Raw genomic sequence first — 21,184 nt, forward strand, 5'->3', positions numbered from 1 at the left:
CTTTGTGTCAGTGCACAAACCTCTGCCATCAGTTAATGACTATATAATTTTTCCTTCTCTAAACTGTCATACAAATAGAATCAAATACAGCTTTTCTGGATTGTTTTACTCTCACAGAGATACGTGTCTAAGAGCTGTGCTAGTTACATGTTGTGGTTACAACAAAATACCTGAGTGAAGCAGCTTAGGGAAGGAGTGGTTTTGGGCTCACCGTTTGCAGATACAGTTCTTTGTAGTGGGGAAGGCCCACTGCAGGAGCTTGAGGCTGCAGGCCACATTGCATCTGCAGTCAGGGCAGAGAGAGATGAGTGTCGTGTTCAGTTTACTTTCTCCTTTTATTCAGTGTGGGACCCCAGGCCATAGGATGGTGCTGCCCATATTTAGAGTAGATCTTGTCATTTCAATTAATAATCTAGAGAATTCCTTATAGACATGTTCAGAGGTCAGTTTCCTACTTTGCTCTTCACCCTTCCAAGTTGGCAAGCAATATTAACCATCTCCTCCATACCTTTTGTTTGCTTTGTTTTGTCTTTTTGAAACAGGGTACTTGATGTGTAGACCAAGCTGGTCTTAGACTCACAGAGATCCTCCCTCTGCCTCCAGAGTGTTAGGATCAAAGGTGTGTGCCATTGCATTCAACTTTTCCCACATATTTTTCTTTTTTTTTTTTAGCTGAGCAATTTTTCTTTTCTTTCTTTTCCACTGGTATCCAGTTTTTGTTTTACTCTGCAGCCTTAGTCATTTAAATGGCAAATAATTACTGTTTATAATATTTCATAACCTTGTCTTAGAATGAAGAAGTTGATTTTACAGTCTGACTTCTTTGACAGCCCTCGTTTCTAATTCGAGCCTTGGGTTTCCTGGCTTCCTTTATACTTTAGCTCTTACAGATACATCCAGCTCACTGGGGTTTCATTCTAGCCAGTTGTGACAGTTTTACAGCTGCTAAGGGTATCCTTAAGTAGCATTTTATTTTCTTATTGTTTGCCTCTTTCATCTTTCTGGGTTTAAAACATTTTATTTTTTTCTTGAGAATTTCATAGATGTATATACAGTGTGTTTTGATCATGTCCATCCGCCACATGCCTCCTCTAACACCTCCTATGTAATCCACCCTCAAATGTTCCCTTTGTAACAGGGTCTCTCGTGTAGTTAGGCGTCATTAGTACTGGGATTACTGTCATGAACCACCTTACCCAGTTGATGAAATACTGGGAATGGAACTCAGGGCCTCCTGCCTGCTAGGCAAGTACTCAACCAACTAAGCTACATTTGTAGCTTGCAACTGTTTAAGCACATCAATTTTTACTGTTTTTCTTTTGCTTTGCTTTTTGTTTGTTTTGTTTTGTTTATTTTGGGGGAGGTAGGGATGGGCAGGATTTCACTATGCAGACCAGGCTGGCCTTGAACTCACTGCTTCTACTTCTCAAGTACAGGGATTAAAGACTTGTGCTACTATACCCAGCTAATTCTTACCTTTCTTTTCTATAACTAAAAAAACAAAGAAAACTTTTAATTGTGTATCTGTGTGTCAGGGTATGCACATGTGTGTGCCAGTCCCCATGGAGGCCAGAAAGTATCAGATAACCCACTAAACCATCTCTCCCACCCTTAAATGCCTTTTCTTTAATCAAGGCCTCCTTTTTCACTTTGGTGGTGTTGGGGTGTATGTGTCTCATATTTTTAACAGTTCTTAGTTCTGAATCTGCATAGTGAGTCTTTGACATTTCTTAATCAAAATTTTCAAAACTTTCCCAATTGAAATTTCAAGATCTTTTTTGGGCTCTCAACTGATTGCTATGTATCAACACACAAATTGACAGATGAGTCCAAGTACTTGTTCAACTACAGGCTTCCTAACAGTCTTGGAAACATTTTGTCTCTCTAAACATTTGACTAACTTGCATTTGACTGCTTGTTTTGAAAGCAAAAATGCCTTTCAATTTTATTTACTTCATTCCACCATAATTGTATGTGTCATTATATATAACTGCAAAAACATTATTTTAAAAGACTGATCTGAATTTCAGTATGACACACTTTATTCCTAATTCTGATGTTATGTTCAAATTAATTATACTGTTGCCACATCAAAAAGAATGTAACATCATACTGTGATTATTCATAGTACTGTGCATTTGATCTTTTAAACAATCTCTAGCTGAACTGGTCTATGGTTGTTAATAATCAAATGCAAGCTTTTAGTGTCTGCTCTTTGTTTCCTAGACTTTATTTTGTTTAATCGTTATTGATCCCCAAAATGCAATCTCATCACCATTCATATAAGTCTTCCTTTAGGGTTCTTACTATTTTTCGTTAAGATACATACTTTTTCCTGATATGAATAGGTTGTCTTCTTAGTAATAATTAATAATTTAAAAGGATTTTTGGTTTGTTTTGGTTTTTTGAGACTGTGTTTCTCTGTGTAGTCTTGCTGTCTTGGAACTTGCTCTGTAGATCAGGATGGCCTTGAACTCATAGATATCCACCTGCCTCTGCCTCTGCCTCCCAAGTGCTGAGATTAAAAGTATGTGCCACCACTGCCTGGCAATTTAAGAACTTTTTAAAATCTTAGGAATGAAAATTAAATTTTGTTAGATGCCTGTTCAGCATTTAAAGATTACCATATAGGAGCTGGAGAGACAGCATAGCTGTTAAGAGCACATGTCCTCCTTTTCCAGAGGACCCAAATTTGATTACCAGCATTCACATCAGGTGGCTCATAACCGTAACTCTTCCAGGGCAGTGTTTATCAACCTGTGGGTCACTTCCCCTTTGGGTTTGCATATCAGATATATCAGACACAATTCATAACAGTATCAAAATTACAGTTATGAAGTAGCAACAAAATAATTTTATGGTTGAGGGCCACCACAACATGAGGAACTATATTAAAGGATCACAGCATTTGGAAAGGTTGAGAAATACTGTTCTAGGGGGATTTGACACCCTCTTGTAGCCTGAAAGTACCCACACACTGTGGCATACACACATAAACACACACACACACACACACACACACACACACACACACACACACACAAACATTCTTCCTTTTCACTACTAATCTGATGCATTGTAGTAATGGATTTTCTTGTGTTGAACAGTTCTTGAACTCTTGGTCAGTGTTAGTTAGGATTTTTATTACTGTGAAGAGACATCATGACCATGATCACTATTATAAAGTAGAACATTTAACTGGTCCTGGCTTAACAGTTTCAGAGGTTTAGTCCATTATCATCATGGCCGAAAGCATGGCAGCATGCTGGCAGACATGGGCTGGAGAAGGAGCTGAGAGTTCTACATCTTGATCCACAAGTAGTAAGAAAAGAACTGTGTGCCACTGAGCCTGGGCCTGAGCATCTGAGCCCTCAAAGCCCTCCCCCACAGTGACACACTTACCCCATCAAGGCCATGTCTCCTAATAGTGACTTATAGGCCAATCACTCAAACACATGATGAGGGGGGCATTAAACACCAACAGTCAGGATATTTTTTTTAACATTTTACTGAATTCTGTATCTTACTAGTCTAAATGTTTTTACCAATGCTCATAAAATGTGTTTACCAATGCCTACATGCAGAATTTATCTCTATATTCTATGCTGCTTTTCTTGCCTTATCAGTATTTAACTGACTTTTAAAATACTTTTGAAAGATTTAATTTGGAAACTTTTTCTCTAATCAGTGTCTGAAATAGCTTAATGTTCTTTCTTCTTGGCCACTCCTGATAGAACAGTACTCTTGTCCTTCCTCTAAGTACAGCTCATAGTGTCTTCTAGAGCTGTGTCTTTGTGCTTTCCAGTCATTCATTTAGAAGGAATTTCACAGTTTCAGACGAGTTGAAAAGACAAGAATAATTTTATCCTCTGTCTGTTATGTATGTATGCATGTCTGTCTTTGTCTATCCATGCCTATTTTTTTATCCCATTTTTAAATGGTCTCTAATAAGAGCTTTCTAGAAACTTGAGTTAGGAATGCCATCCTATAAAAGCCTAACATCTGACTACTCTGAGAAGTGACTCCTCCTCAGACAGTTTTGCTCACAGACCTTTAAAATGCCCTTTCTAGGAAGCTGGAGAGATGATTCAATAGTTAAGAGCACTGGCTTCTCTTTCAAAGGACCCCGGTTCAATTCCCAGTACCCACATGACAGTTCATACCTGTTTGTGACTCCAGTTCCAGGGCATCTGATGCCCTCACACGGTCATTCATGCAGGGAAAACACCAATGATCATAAAAATAGATTATTAAAAAAAAATAATGGCCTTTCTATTGCCTTCTCTCTGCTTTGCACTGCCCAGCAGAGCTTCTCTAAAGCCATTCTTTAAACTGTAGGCCTCTTTGAGACCTTTAATCAACCCAAATGTGGTGCCTTTGGAGGAAGAGGAAGGACAGAGAGAGAGAGAGAGAGAGAGAGAGAGAGAGAGAGAGAGAGAGAGAGAGAGAGAGAGAGAGAGGTGTTTTAATTTTTCCTTCCTGCTAACTCTGCACAACCCTTGACCTTTTTAATCAGTGGGTTCTCTTTAAGAGAACTCCTGCCCCTGCCAAAGAGTGAACTAACCAGCAGTGCAGTATTTGTAGATGTCCCTGAAGTGTGGCCTCAGTGGCTCTTCAGTATTGAGAAAAAGAGATGGGACCTGAATGTATTCTTGTGGATGTGCTCCCCTGCAGGTCTTCTAAGAACAGTGATTTTCTAGCTTCTCTGGTAGTGTGGATTGTAGGCTGGTAATCCTTTACTCTGTCTAAAATCCACATATGAGTGAGTACATACCATGTTTGTCTTTTTGTGACTGGGTTTCCTCGCTCAGAATGGTTTCTTCTAGTTCCATCCATTTGCCTACGAATTTCAAGATTCCATTGGTTTTTGTTTGTTTTGTTTTGTTTTGTTTGTCTTGTTTTGTTTTTCCACTGAGTAGTACTCCATTGTGTAAATGCACCACATTTTCTCTATCCACTCTATCCATTCTTCAGTTGAGGGGCATCTAGGTTGCTTCTGAAAGACCCCCCGGAAGGCTCAGGCCCCCAGGATCTCAGCCCAGGACCATGGTCACCCCAATCACCAGGCAGAGTCGAAAGCTTGATGTAAACTGCACGAGGCTTTATTATAGTTGTTTAGCAAGCTAACCCCATGATAGCTTGGGTCTTTCATCCATCCACCATGGTGGATGGCTAGGAAAGATGGCTCGAAGCGTTTGCATAGAGATCTTATAGGGCAGCGTAAGGGGAGTATCTAGGGGTACGCACAGGCTCAGGATTGGTGTGCCTCCAGGCTTGGAGGGTTTGCTCTGTATTGATTGGTCAACTGGTTGTTATGGCCCATAGGCCCTCCCGGGGTGGTTGCTATGCTCTGCGCGTCATTGCTGTGCACCTGTCCATAAAGCACACCCAGAGCCGTAAAGCATAGTGCCACCAGCTAACTTCTGATTGATTCCTTGCCACGAGGCAGGTATCTGCCCTCCTAGTGACCAAGGCAAGGTCATGGCAAGCACATGTTACTGTTATAGCTCCCGAAAGGGGCAGGCATCTGACCTTCTAGTGACCAAGACAAGGTCAGGCAAGTACGTGTTTCGCCTGTTATGGCTGCCAAAATGGGGAGCTGGTCCCTTCGTTCCCCCATTTTTTTTTTTTTTTTTTGAGATTCCAATCATGGAATTTCTGTCTCTCCAGCGTCCCCATCAGGGAGTGAGAGATATTTGCATCCCCATGCAAGAGAGTTCCTTCTGATTTAGCATTTCAACCAGGGAAAATGGGCGATGTATTCATTCCCATGCTACTTCCTGCAGACTTTGGGACGAATTTAGGGACCCAAGAAGGCTGAAATGCTAGTCAAAAGCAAAAAAGGGAATTTAGGCAATGGGGAATCCCCCAGGAGCTTCTGGTTAGCAGACTGTTGCAGAGGCAGAAGGAGGACAGATGAGCATAGTGGTCCATACCAGGCTGATGAAACCCATAGAAACAGCTGACCTGAACAAGGGAGAGCTCTTGGTTCCCAGACTGATAGCTGGGAAAACAGCATGGGACTGATCCAGACCCCCTGAATATAGGTGTCAGTGAGGAGACCTCAGAAATCAATGGGGCCCCTTGTAGTTGATCAGTACTTATCCCTAGCATAGGAATGGACTCTGGGAGCCCATCCCACATGGAGGGATACTCCCTGAGCCTAGACACAAGGGGGTGGGCCTAGGCCCTATCCCAAAGGATATGACAGACTCTGAAGACCCCCTAAGGAAGGCCTCACCCTCTTTGGGGAGCAGAACGGGTATGGGATAGGTAGGGTGTTATTTGGGGGACCAGGGGAGGGGGGGAGAGGGACCTGGGATTGACATGTAAAATAATCTTTCTAATTAAAATTAAAAAATTAAGAAAAAAATCCATATGATTTTTACATATGCCACCCAAAACTCCTAATAGGAAAGACAATTGTAATTTAATTATTCAAAAGGAAACTCACAAAGACGTAGTTCTACTAAAACATATGCTCCTTAAAACAACAAATAATAGCCTGATGGGTGCATGCCTTTAATCTCAGCACTCAGGAGGCAGAGACAGGAGGATCTCTGAGTTCGAGGCCAGTCTAGTCTACAGACTAAGTTATCAGACAGCCAGTGCTACACACTTGAAAACAAATAAATAAATAAACAAACAAATAAATAAATAAATGAAAAAAGATAGATGTTAAGTCTTACATTTCCCTATGTGGGTTTCCTTAATTTAAGGCTCTTAAGATTTTTAAACCTGCTTACTTAAAGTGGTTTCCCCAGGGAGCCTCTTCCAGGACAAATAGAACATCCAGTTTAAAAACAACCTCTCTTCCCCCATTTCCACACTAAAAAGGTGCTAGCTGCTTTTAACTCTAAAATTTGAATTCTTTCCAAATTCAAAAGGTTCTCAGTAGCTGGCATTGTCTGTGTTTAAACGTTGCTATATAGGGGCTGGAGAGATGACTCAGTGGTTAAGAGCACTGGTTGTTCTTCCAGAGGTCCTGAGTTCGATTCCCAGCAACCATATGGTGGCTCACAACCATCTGTAATGAGATTTGGTGCCCTCTTCTGGCCTGCGTACATGCAGACAGAACACTGTATACATAATAAATAAATAAATCTTTAAAAAAAAAGTTGCTATATAAAAGCAATCACAGCATAACAAATTAAAACTAAAATTCCATATTGAGCTCATTGTTATTTAATTATTCTTTTTAATTTTAATAGAAAACCTGGAGTTATTCTTCCAAGTTAAATGATGATTTACTGTTTTGAAAACATTGATAAAATGTACTGTTAAACTTCATGTATTCTATTTAATCCTTTTGTAGACATCTGTACAACCATAGAGTCAGCTTCAGTTCTTAATAGGGATTTAGTCTTAAGTGAAGAAACACTGGAGGATTCCACTCTAACAAATTGAAATTTGGTTAAAACCAAAGGCTTTGAGCTACATTTTTTTTTACAGATTTTATTTAAATTAGAAACAATCTTATTTTACTTGATTGTTTAATAATATTTATTATCAATCCCAGTTCCCTCTCCCTCTCATCCTCCCATGCTCCTCACCAATCTCCCCATCCCAACCTCCATTCACTCCCCAGGGAGGGCGAGGCCTTCCACGAGGGATCATCAAAAAACCTGTCAGGTCATTTGGGGCAGGGCCTAGGCCCTCCCCTGTGTATCTAGGATAAGAGAGTATTCCTCCATGGGGAATGGTTGAGCTACCTATTGAGTGTAGTTCTTTTCATATACCAAAATTATGTGTGTTATTGCTTTGAGTATTATGCTGTTTAAAATTCTCCTCACTACTCTGATTTCTAAGTCCGTGATTTAAGATTTTTTATCTAACAACAACAGCAAAACATAATCACATACATTCATCTTCCTATTAGCAAATGTTTTTTTTTTTCTAGAACAAATTTGCTCTGTCCTAGAGAGATGGGACTGGCTTGTGATCCAGGCTGACTTTGAAATTGCAAGTTAGACCAGGATATTATAAAACCCAGACTCTTCCTGCTTCGGCCTGCACCAGTATGCCTGCTACCTCAATTTTATCCTTAGAAGATTAGGTCAAACATCTTGATCTTCAGCTTAGTCTTCCCTCAGTATTGCAAGTAGTCACACTTGAGTTCTATTATGTGGCCTGAAGCTGAATAGTATTAAAGCTTTTGTGCCATCTGTTTAGAACGGCAAGCACTTTGCTTGTCTACTTTATCAACTCCGGGGAATGTAAGGTTGCTGTCTTTCCTTAAAGCATCAATTCACTTGGGCAGTCAAGTAATACCGGTGGCAATGGCGATGTCCTAGGTCAGAAACATTACTTCCCAAATTCTATTCACTGTAATCTTTTTCTTATAAAAGAACATTTTCTTAAACAGATCACACTAATTTTCTCATTAATATAAAAGATTGGTTGCCATAATTGTAACTTTAATTGAATCATTCCCATTGGTTTTCTTGTTCTTTTTTATTTGGGTGGGTTGTTTGTTTTGTTTTGTTTTTTGAGGCAGGGTCATCTATAGGTTGGGCTCAATTTGAACTTTCTATGTATCTTAGATGACCGTGAACTCCTGCTTTTCCAGCCTTTACCTCATAAATGTATATTACAGGGTTGTTTTACCATGCCCATTTTTTTCAGCAGTGAGAATTGAACCCAGCGCTTCATCTAGACAAGCTCTACCCACTGAATGTTTTTTATATATAATATTTTATTAATTCTTTGAGAATTTCATTCAGTATCCTTTGATTATATTCAGTCCCCCTCCCCCAAGTCATATTATATCTATCCCCACCCACCCAACTAATAGCCTTTTTTCTTTTTTAAGCCTATTGAGCCAAATTGTGTTGCCCAAATAATTTTGGGTGTGAGGCCTGCCCTAGAGCATCAGCTGTCAATTGCCAGACCTTTCTCAGCTATGGGTGAGCTCACCTGCTCTCCCATGCTGGAATCTGACTTGAGTTGGCACAGGTCTTATGAATACTTATAAATGCAATTGCGGTATTGTGTTCAAAAATTTTATTGTGATCAACCACCACCTCTGGCTCTTAGAGTTTTCCACCTCTCCTCCTCCTTGAGGATCCCTGAGCTTTTGGGGGAAGGGTATGATATGGATGTCCCATTTAGTGCCAAGTGCTCCCAAGTCTCTTATTCTCTGTCCATTGACCATTTTGGATCTCTTTGTTAATTGCTATTTAACACAAAAAGAAGCTCCTCTTTGAACACTGGGTACTAGTTTGTTGTTGTTGTTGTTGTTGTTGTTGTTGTTGTTGTTGTTGTTGTTTTTTAAAGAAGCTTCTCTGATCAAGGGTTAACAGATGTACCAATCTATGAGTATCATGATAAATCTTTAGGAGTTGGTTTTATACTATGTCCATTTTGAATAATAGTAGTGCCAGGTTCTCTCTCGGGATCTATGGCCTATCTAACAACAGATTCTTGGATCCCATAATAGTTCCAGATATAAGTTCTATCTTGTGTTTGGTTACTTCTGTAACATTTGTGCCATTATTGTACTGATGGCCATAGCTTGCCAGGCAAGTCATTGTTGTAGCTCAGAGTGCTCTTTTCCCCTTTATATCACTGCATTCTATCTCCTCTCCCTTGAGAGCCCCTCCCTTTATTAGAATCTTGCCTTCTTTTTCCAAATAAAACATACATGTCTAAAGATCCAAAATTGTCACCAAATATAAGAGAAAACATATAGTGTTTGTCTTTCTGTATTTGGGTTATACAAATGGAATGTTATTTGTCTGTTAAGAAAAATGAAGTTATAAAATTCACAGGTAAATAAATGGAGCTGGAAACAATTATCCTGAGTGAGCTAACCAAGATTCTTGGGTTTTTATTTATTTATTTATTTTTATTTTTTGGTGTTTTTGGTTTTTCGAGACAGGGTTTCTCTATGGCTTTGGAGGCTGTCCTTGAACTAGCTCTTGTAGACCAGGTTGGTCTCCAACTCACAGAGATCCGCCTGCCTCTGCCTCCCGAGTGCTGGGACTAAAGGCGTGGGCCACCACTGCCTGGCAAGATTCTTGTTCTTAATAACAGTAATTAAAGGGAAAATATAGAGGGGGCTGGAAAGACGGCTCAGTTATTAAGAACACTGCCTGCTCTTCCAGAGGACCTAGGTTCAATTCCCATTATCCACATGGTAGCTCATAACTATCTGTAACTCCAGTGATCTCACACCCTCACACTTGCAGGCAAACATCAATGTACATAAAATAAAAAATAAAATCATTTATATGTTAAAAAAGAAAAACATGTAAACAAGGTTTCTATAATAGATTTGCTAAAATTCCCAAAATGCCTTTTTCTCTCTCTTTTTTTAATCTCAGCATTTGAAACTTACTCTTACAGGTTTCTGTCTTTTTTTTTTTTCCTTTTGAATAGTCTGTCATGAAAAGCCTATGTCTAATAGTCTTTTTTCTTCACAAGTGTTTACCATAGTCATTTCTTCTTTGTAAATGTAAGGACCAATGTGGTGGAATTTACCCAGGTGGGTAAATTAGGTGAATTAACCTGCTTTTGCTTTTGCTTTGTATGCGTTTTTTAATTTTTAATTATTATATATGAACGTAAAATAGTTTGAAGGAGAAACAAATATATGTTGCAGATTTATTACCTTTAATATACACCTAATGTGGTTAGAATACTGTCTGGCTGTATGAGATCTTAAATAGCAATTCCTGTCTGAGGGCTCTAGGATTATATAGAAATAAGACTAATTAAAATTTTACTTTCAGCATATTTAGGAATGCTGATTCTGCTTCCATATTCCTGCAAGCCCCAGACAAATCCCTTATGTTAAGAGAATAAACATATAACTATCTTAAGAAAACAGATGCATTGCAGAAACTGCCCATACCAAGCCTGCATCAAAAAACATACCTGAATGCAATGAAATTTCCCCCTCTGTGCCCAAGAAACACAGAGACCGTCAGCAAGTGGCCACTGCAGTTATGGGCCAGACTTTTCAGAGCACTGCCTCTGTCCAACCTGCTAGCACAAAAAAGTCCCCCAAGTGCTGTTTTGGTTCCTCACTGACCAGTTTTTCCTCAACATAGTATGTATAGTGTGTGTGTGTGTGTGTGTGTGTGTGTGTGTGTGTGTGTGCGCGCGCGCGCGCACTTGTGTGTGTGTGTGTGTGTGTGTGTGCACTTGTGTGTGTGTGCACTTGTGTGTGTACATGGAAGCCAAAGGAAGATGTCTAGTATCCTGCTTTGTCACTCTCAGTCTTTGAGACGGGTCTCTCATTGAACCCGAATCTTGACACTGTTTTGATTAAGTTCACTGGCCAGCAAGCTCCCAGGATCCATCTATCTCTGCTCCCTCAGTACTGGGACTACAGGCACTTGCAGGCATGCCTGCCTGGATTTTTTGCATGGGTGCTGGGATCTCAGTTCTGCTGAAAGAGCAAGTAATTTTACACACTGAGCCATCTCTCCAGTCCATTTGACTTGTGTTTACTAGACAATCTGTGACATCACTGCACTGAAAACAAGGTGTGGAACAGCTCTACCCTGAAAGGTGCCATTCCACTGCTGTCTTTCCCTCCTCTAGCTATCCTTGACCTGCTGCTATCCTTATTGATTTGCCTTTTTCACAGTGATATGTAAGCAGTATTATAGAAAGCCTTTTAAAAGTCAGGGCATGGGTTGCTAGAGGTTGAGCCCTGTGCCTGCCACTTGCTCATGCTCTGTGCTGTGCCACACCTACCCCAGCACAATTTATTCCCTTTCATCAGTGAACATTTGACTAGAATGCACCAGGTGAAGCATATTTGAATTGTCTTTAGTTTCTGACTGTTGTGGAGAAAACCTTTTAACAGTTCATTTAGGAGCTTCTTTTTCCATGGAAACAGCTTAGAAAGGACTAGTGGGAATAGCATAGAAATGGCCGAAAGGAAAAAGACACCACAGACCTGGAACCTTATCCTAATTTTGTATCAGTTGGTTGTGGTTTAAATAACTCAACTTCTCTATCTCACTTTGTCTTTGGAAAACATGTTTGACTCATAGTTATTTTAACTTCAAGTAATATGCCCTTCTCGTAGGTAGGTAATAAACACATTTATTGTTGTATTCTCAAAAAGGAAAAACTACAAATGAAATCAATATAATATTTATATCTTGGGATCATATGTCTTTAATTATAATCACAAATGATTTTTAAAACAATATAATTTCTTTAATGACTCTTCAAGTTCCTAGTAATCTTTTTATTAACTATAATTCCAATTGATATAATAAAATTCTCAATGTAACACTTTAATATTTGATAATTTCTTTCAGGATACAGGCTTTATTTGTAACATGTACTTTTTAAATTTGTATTTAGATGGGGCTAGGGAAGACAATCCAGGCAATTGCAGTTGCGTACTTCTACAAAGAGGAATGGCCTATGCTGATAGTCGTCCCTTCATCTCTGAGGTACCCTTGGACAGAAGAACTAGAAAAGTGGATTCCAGAGCTAGAGCCTGAGGATATCAATATTATCATGAACAAAACTGACTTTGGGTAAGAAGAACTTAGTTGTCTTAAAGAAAAAGTGTAGCCAGATGTGGTGGTGGCAAGACCTTTTGATCCCAGCATTCAGAAGGCAGAGGCAGACAGATATCTGAGTTCCAAGACAGCCTGGTCTACAGAGCAAGTTCCAGGACAGCCAGTACCACAAAGAGAGACCTGCTTAAGAAAAAAAGAAAGACAAAAAATTTTTTTAAAAAAGTAAAACCAAAACATGTTTTCTTTGCATTTAGTCCACACAGTATTTTGGTTTGCTTTTGATTTTTTTGGTACTAATGATCAAATTCAGAGCCTAGTACATTGTATTCATATTTTGAATGGAATATCGCCTGTTATCATCAAAAGAAGGTGAAGTGGGGAGCTTTGTTTTACATTTTAAAATATTAGTTATTTACCTAAAACCTAATACCTATGGTATACTGTTAAAGTGAATGTAAAATATGTATGCTTTTATAGATGTGTGGAATTATTTCTATATACTTAAAACTAATTAGTTTCAGGTTCAAAAATAAATTCCATCAATTTTTCAAGACTGGCCTGATGTTGTGTGAACTTTATCAACAGTCTTGACATGGTTTGTTTTCCAGGTTGAGAATATGTCAGTTTTATGTATGATTCAGTTTTAACAGGTTTGATTTTATAATTTATTATAATTTATAATCTTGATATTTTACATCTTGAAAACATTTGCTCACCGAGCGTTGGTGGCGCATGCCTTTAATCCCAGCACTCGGGAGGCAGAGGCAGACAGATTTCTATGAGTTTGAGGCCAGCCTGGTCTCCAGAGCGAGTGCCAGGATAGGCTCCAAAGCTACACAGAGAAACCCTGCCTTGAAAAACAAAAACAAAAAAACAAAAACAAAAAAAAAGAGAGAAAAAAGAAAAGAAAACATTTGCTCAGTTGTAATTATAATCCTTGATCTAAAAATATATCATACTTTTTCTAGTTTTTCATTTGTTTCCCATTGTACTTTTTAGCCACTGGACTAAGTCAACATATTTGAATATAAGTTATTGTATTGAATATCTATAGTTGAATGATGCAAGTTATCTTGTTTTCAAAGGCTCAGAATGCTGGGTGGGTGGTTCATGCCTTTAATCCCAGCACTCTGAAAGCAGGGGCAGGCAGATCTGTGGGTTCAAGGCCAGCCTGGTCTACGGAGTAAGTTCCAGCATAGCCAGGACTACACAGAGAAACCCTGTGTTGGGAAGAAAAAAGGAAGGAGATGGGTGGCCCAGAATTAGCACTTTCTGAGCTTTAAATATAACACCTCTACCAGAAGTAAGTATCTGTTAGTTCTTAGATTATTCTTGGGAATATTGCTCTGAACTGTATTAGCTAACACTAAGAATATAAATAGTGTTTATGGGGATAATTTAGGCTTGCATGGAGAAGGAGGAAGCAGAAAACATAGATATAGGATGTTTTACCTCTTTTAACCTTGGAACCCTAATTCATTAGCATTTATATATATGAATACAAGAAAATTTAGCCCTATTTGCATTACTATAATAAAATGAAGACAATTCTTATTAATTGGTTACTTCTCCAGAAAAACTGCATAAAATTGAAAAGAAACAAATTTAGAGAATGTTGAATTTTTAAGGCTTTCTTAACTTAATTTAAATGTCTATATTGACATTTTCTTAAAATCTATCCTTTGTCAGCCAGGTGTTGGTGGTGCACGCCTTTAATCCCAGCATTCGGGAGGCAGAGGCAGACAGATTTCTATGTGTTTGAGGCCAGCCTGGTCTCCAGAGTGAGTGCCAGGATAGGCTCCAAAGCTACACAGAGAAACCCTGTTTCGAAAAAACCAAAAAAAAAAAAAAAAAAAAAAATCTATCCTTTGTCATTTTTTTTTTTTTTTTTTTTTTTTGGCGTTCATTATTATTTCAGAGGCACACACTCTTGTGATTAAACAGTGGTAGTGGCTTTTGTTTATGTAATATTTGGGTGTGTTTGATAGGACCACAATTCCAGGAGTGTACATTTTTGGAAGGTGTTAACCAAAGGTATAAAAGTTACATGGTATCTTCTATATCCGTAAAGAAGCAGTTTTGGATATGTACCAACCTGTGCCAGCGTGTGTTTACTGCATGTAGAGATTACTCCTAGTGCTGTTTGTTACTGAACTATCACCCAGAATAGAAGCCACCAAGATGGCTGCAGTTACCTGCAACACTATTGCCTGATGGATTTTCCTCACAGTGTACCTTAGTTAGCTGGTAATACTAAGCCCATACTTTTCTTCTGCAGGTTCTTCTGCTATCTGAGCACATGGAGAAAACCATAGTTCTCTGTGTTAATTAGATGTATCCAGGCCTTCAAATGCTGCTCACAAGTTAGGAGTTCTCACTTCTTCCTTGGAGGACAGAAAATGGGGCTTGGAGTAGGGGATGGCTTTGAGGGTAAAGCACTTCTAATTCCCAGCTCCAGTACAAATGGTGGGTGGGCATGATGGCCTCCCTTCATTCCCTACCATAGAGAGATGGAGACAAGGAATCTGATATAAAAGCGGGGCTAGCATGTTAGCCTGCCAATAATCCCAGTCCTTGAGTTGTAGAGAAAAGACAAGGGGCTCCAGGGCAAGCTGGCTAGCTAGACTAGCCAAATTGGAGAGCTCTGAGTTCAGCAAGATAATTTGGATATTGGATAACTGGACAGTGATGGAGGAGGATACTTCATATCAACCTCTGGCTTCCATATGTATATAAACAAGCACATTCCTTCCCACCCACACAAGTATACATGCATAGATGCACAGAATAAGAAAGTGGCAGGTGAAGCCCTGTATTGTTAAGTGATAATAGAAAAGGAAAAGTTGGTACCTTTTAGTATTCATGAGCTTGTCTCGTTACTTCATTCTATAATAGGAGCAAATACTATGTGTATAAAGATGAATAAAACACATTTCCTTTCCTCACATGTATAATAGTAATAGGAATATAATAGGAATACATGTATAATAGTAATTATGGATATTTGCAGAGGTGTGTATTGTAGAAACCAAAGCTCAGAGAGTCACTTTATTTTAGCTTGGTGGCCCTATGTATAAAGGGAGGGTCTTTTTCACTTGGTCCATCGCCTCAGCGCCACAGTGCCTGAAAGCTATGTTAGATGAGATTTCAAAGACTGGGAATGTGCAGTGGACATCTCTGTTAGGTGTTGTTCTGACAAAATACCAACAGCACCAAGGTTGAAAAATGAATGTATGGAAGAAATCATTGTCATAAAGTAACATTTTTACCCTAGTACAGTGTGGCTTTCTAGTTATCAAAATCTTCTAAAAAAAAAAAAACCTTACAATTTGAACAGAATTCTAAGTCTTGGCTTAACATATTGGAGAAATGTAAAAATTCTAAATAATGTGAATAGTAGTTGAGGTTTAGCAGTAGGACCATGTCTTATTTCTCCCCTCCCTCCCTCCCTCCCTCCCTCCCTCTCCTCCTTCTCTCTCTCTCTCTCTCTCTCTCTCTCTCTCTCTCTCTCTCTCTCTCTCTCTCTACTAAGAGTGTTGTTTTGTCTGTGGTAGATTCATTGCCAAGACAGATATTTTTTTAAGCAGGTGGATTTTCTTTTCTAGGAGAATATCAACCAGCAGAGTGACAGTTCTAGGATATGGTCTAATAACCACAGATGCAGAGACTTTGATGAATGCGCTGAATAGCCAGAACTTCCAAGTCGTGATAGTGGATGAATCGCACTACATGAAGTCCAGAACTGCTGCCCGCAGCAAGCTTCTCCTGCCCCTGGTACAGAGAGCCAGGCGAGCCATTCTTCTTACGGGAACCCCAGCTCTAGGAAGGCCTGAGGAGGTACTAGGATTTTTGTGTTTTAAGTGTAATGGGAAAACTGAATCTATCTTCTGCTTGATGAGTTTTCATTTCAAGTCAGATGCTTCAAATGCCTTGGGAAATTCCAAGGCTTATTAATGATTAAACACTATTTTTTTTATAACTGGGTTTTAAACCTATTTATTAATAAATCTTAGCCATACTTTTTGGTATGCATAAAATAGTTTTCTTTCCTTTCTTTTTTTATTTTTCTTTTTATTGTTGTTATTTATTTGTTTGTTTTGACCTGAGGTCTTGTTATGTAGCTCTAATTCTTGAAATGTGCTATGTAGTAGACCGGACTGGGCCAAACTCATTGTGATCAGCCTACCTCTGTCACCTGAGTGCTATGATTCAAGGTGCACACTACCACACCCAATTATAAAATCTCTTTATTTAGTGTTTATTTGTAATGTTGGTTGCATCTGTTTCTGGGTGTTTTGTAACTTTATCTAGTTTATGTAAAATTATTTTAGAATTGAAATTTAATCTACTTTGTATATGTGTATAAATGTGTTTGTGTGTTGTGTATGTGAGGGAGAGAGACAGAGGGGGGAGAGGGAGAGAGAGAGAGAGAGAGAAAGAGAGAGAGAGAGAGAGAGAGATGTGAAGGCGACAGTTGATATCACCTGGTGTCTTTCTCAACTGCTCTCCACTTTATTTTTTGAGGTGGGATCTCACACTGAGTCTAGAGCTCTATAATTTTGCTGGGCTAGCTGGCCAGTGAGCTCCAGGTATTTTTTTTTATACTCATTGCAGAATTGTCTATAGTTCTTTTTCCCTTCAGTAGCTATACTTTGGAATGTGGAGACAAACTAGGGCTCACTATAAGCCAGACAATGTATGTGGTTCACTAGAGGAAATTAGTCTAGGAACATAGCCATGTTTGGAGTGTCTTCTTCAGTCTCCTTTAGTTCCAACCATTTATCTGAGAAATCTAATTTACTGGAAAACAGTTTTTTAGAGTGTCATTCTCTAATACTTCATATTTCTATGACTGATGTATTTCCTTATGTATTAATAATTTTTAAAGCTTTTGTTGTATTGGCTATCTTAACTAAAGTTGAGTCTGTGTTATTGATTGTTCTAAGAACTGACTTGGGCTTGCCAATTTTCTCTATTTTTCCACTCTATTTATTTCCATCAGAATGCTTATAGTGTTTTTTCCTTCTCATTTAGCTTGCTCTTTCCTTTCTAGCTGGGAGGTTAGCTTGTTGATTGGAGATTTTTATTTCATGTTAACACAGGTGCATTCAGTAGAATACTGTACTGTGGTTGATTTTTTTAATATGGAATACCAGGAATAGAAAAATGTATGAAAGTAGAAAATAGCTTAATGCTGGCCAGGATCAGGTGGGAAGGGGTTTTGACTTCTAATGGAGATGGGTTTCTTTTTAGGATGGTAACAGTGTTGTGTAAACAGTAGTGATTGATGTATAGTTTTGTGACTGCATTAAAAGTCATACTTGAAGAGCGAACTTTTTGGTATATATTAGTATCAGTGAAGCTATTACGTTAAAGAGCCTATTAAAATGACAGTAAAATATTATTATGTGCAGCCTATTAGAGTTGTGAGATGAAAAAACTTAATACTACTGGCCCAAATGGTAAACTTTAAATAATTTTTAAAAACATATATCTAGGCTGGGAAGATAGCTTTGCAGGTACAATGCTTAATGCACAAATGTGAGGTCCAGAGCTCAATCCCCAGGACCTCATATAAAGTCAGGCAGGTGTGACAGCAGACTGTAATTCCAGTGTGGGAGGAGGAGACAAAGAACCCACAACAAGCTGACTAGCTAGACCAGCAGAAATGTAAGTTCCAGATTCAGTGAGAGACACTGTCTCAATTTATAAGGTACAGAATGATTGAAGAAGACACTGTTGTTAGCCTCAAGCTTCCACAGAGTATGCACACCACACACAGAAACATAAGCCAAAAGAAAAAGAAAAGCATACTTCTTGGGCTAGAGATTAAACTTAGTGATATAGCATTTGCCTACCTTGCCTAAGGCTCTGGGTTAATCCCTAACACCAACTGTTCCCTCTCTAAAATTATACCATGTAAAACTCATTGAATAAGAATGCAGCAATAAGCTTGGGAATCTGGTGGCACACACCTTTACTCCCAGCATTCAGGAAGCCAAAGCAACGGGATTAAATTTTGAGGTCAGCCTGGCTACATAATGGCTACATAAATAACCCATTTCAAACAAACAGATATATACAAATGGATAGTTAGATAGATGGATGACTGATAGATATCATGTGTATCATTTACACACAAATATAATAACATGAGTTTTTATAACTGCATAAAAGATAGAAATAGCCTGTTTATTCAATATCAGGCATGTGTTTAAATATTTTATCTTGTATACACAGTAATAGATGGTTATTCAGCCCTTTAAAAGTTCTTTATTATTGATCTTGGAGAGAGACCCCCCTGTATAGCAATAGGTCACTGCAGCCACCGGAAATCCAAGTAGGCCACCTGTCCATGGACCACCCCTGGACTCTCTCTGTACTCTGCACCCTATCCTTAACCCCCAACCCCTACTCCTTGCTGTGTCACAACCTCCAACTCGGGAGGGGACCCATGCTCACAGATTGATAGGATTAACATAGTAAAAATGGCCTTCCTACCAAAAGCAAGCTACAGATTCAACACAATCCCCATCAAAATTCCAACACAACTCTTTACAGACCTAAAAAGAATACTCAACTTCATATGAAAAAACAAAAAATACAGAATAACTGAACCAATCCTGAACAATAATAGAATTTACAAAGATATCACCATCCCTGATTTCAAGCTGTACTATAGAGCTGTAGTAATAAAAACTACATATTATTGTCATAAAGACACATTGATCAATGGAATTGAATCAAAGATCCATAAGTAAATTCATACACCTATAGACACCTGATTTTTTATAAAGAAGCCAGAAATGCACAATAGAATAAAAAAAAAAAAAGCATCAACAATTGGTGCTGATAGAACTGATGTCAGCTTGTAGAATGTGGTAGTTTGAATGTAATTGGCCCCCATAGTCTCATAAGGAGTGGCACTATTAGAAAGTGTGACTTTGTTGGAGTAGGTATGGCCTTGTTTGAGGAAGGTTTTCTTTAGATACTGCCTAGTATGTCAGACTTTTTCCTGTTGCCAGCAAGATATAAGACTCTCAGCTACTTCTCCAGCACCATTTCTGCCTGCATGCTGCCATGCTCCCTGACACAATGATAATGAACTGAACCTCTAAACTGTAAGTGAGCCACCCCAATTAAATGTTTACTTATAAGAGTTGTGGTCTGATCAGCCTTAATGCATGGGAGAGGGGCTTGACCCTGCCCCATTGTGCCAGACTTGGTTGGCTCCTCATAGGTGACCTTACCCATGAAAAGGAATGGACTGGTGGTGGGCTGGAAGGTAATCGAATGGGGCAGGAGGAGGGGTGGGAGAGAGAACTGTGGTTGGAATGTAAAATGAAATTTAAAAGAATAAATACATTATTAAAAAAAAAAAAAAGAGTTGTGGTCGCTGGGCGTTGGTGTCACTCGCCTTTAATCCCAGTACTTGGGAGGCAGAGGCAGGCGGATCTCTGTGAGTTCATGGCCAGCCTGGTCTCCAGAGCTAGTTCCAGGATAGGTTCCAAAGCGACACAGAGAAACCCTGTCTCGAAGAAACAAACAAAACAAAAGAAAGAGTTGTGGTCATAGTGTCTCATCACAGGAATAGAAACTCAACTCCAAATAGATCAAAGACCTTAACATAAAACCAGATACTGTGAACCTGATAGAAGAGAAAGTGGGGAGCAGCCTTAAATGCATTGGCACAGGAGACCACTTCCTAGACAGAAAGAACACCAATAGCACAGGCACTAAGATCGACAATTAATGGGACTGATGAAACTGAAAAGCTTCTGTCAGGTAAAGGACACTGTCAATCTGACAAAGCACTGGCTACAGAATGGGAAAAGATTTTTACCAACTCCACATCCAACAGAGGGCTAATATCTAAAATATATAAAGAACTCAAGAAACTAGATCTCAACCAACCAAACAATCCAATTTAAAAAATGGGTACAGATCTAAACAGAATTCACAACAGATCTAGTGGGAGTAACCAACCAATGACTGGTCTAATTTGAGGACCACACCACGAGAAGGAGCCCATGCCAAGCACTGTCCAATGGCCAGAAGGCTGCATAGCCTAGAGACCAGACCAAGGGTAGAACCAAACAGGACTGGCCAAAAAAAAAAAAAAAAAAAAAAAAGAAAGAAAGAAAAAAGAATCAATTCTAATGGTATTTTGCTAGACTTAGAGATTGGTGTCTAGTCCGGTTCTTATCAGAAGCTGCCTCAGCTGCCTCCACAGCTGATGGGAGTGGCTGCAGAGACCCACAGCCAAACATTAAGTAGAGAGAGAGCCCAAGTTGGGTCCCTCCCTTAGGAGCTTGGGGAACTCTGCAGAAGAGGAGAAGGAATCATGGGAGCCAGAGAGGTGGACAACATTAGGAGAGGGAATCAACTAAGCAGGGCTCATGGGAGAGCTCCTAGCAGTGGGAGTGGGGATGTCTCTGACTCTATTACCTGCTTTTGGGACCCTTTTCCTCCTACTGGGTTGCCTTGCCCAGCCTTCTTAGGAGGTTTTGTTCCTAGTATTATTGTATCTTGTTGTGCTGTGTTCCTTTGATGTTTGTGAGAGGCCTGCTCTCTTATGGGGGTAGATGGTTGTGGGAGTGGATCTGGGGGAGAGGGGAAATGGAGACTGGGAGGGCTGGAGGGAGAGGAAGCTGCAGTCAGTATGTATTGTATCAAAGAATAAATAAAAATAA

The 21,184-nt window shown here is 39.3% G+C and overlaps 1 protein-coding gene across 6 annotated transcripts in view; it reads left to right on the plus strand.

Moving 5' to 3' along the window:
• Zranb3 (zinc finger RANBP2-type containing 3) overlaps positions 1-21,184 on the plus strand; it is a 160,012-nt gene that overhangs the window by 58,299 nt on the left and 80,529 nt on the right. For 4 of the 6 annotated variants that reach the window (XM_035445406.1, XM_027417752.2, XM_035445407.1 and 1 more), the window contains 2 exons: positions 12,328-12,506; positions 16,097-16,328. In XM_035445406.1, coding sequence (XP_035301297.1) covers positions 12,328-12,506; positions 16,097-16,328 — 411 coding nt within the window. The remainder of the gene's footprint in view (positions 1-12,327; positions 12,507-16,096; positions 16,329-21,184) is intronic. The other 2 variants (XM_035445410.1, XM_035445411.1) reach the window with 1 other exon arrangement.

The sequence above is a fragment of the Cricetulus griseus genome, chromosome 5 (assembly GCF_003668045.3).
Source record: "Cricetulus griseus strain 17A/GY chromosome 5, alternate assembly CriGri-PICRH-1.0, whole genome shotgun sequence".
NCBI lineage: Eukaryota > Metazoa > Chordata > Mammalia > Rodentia > Cricetidae > Cricetulus > Cricetulus griseus.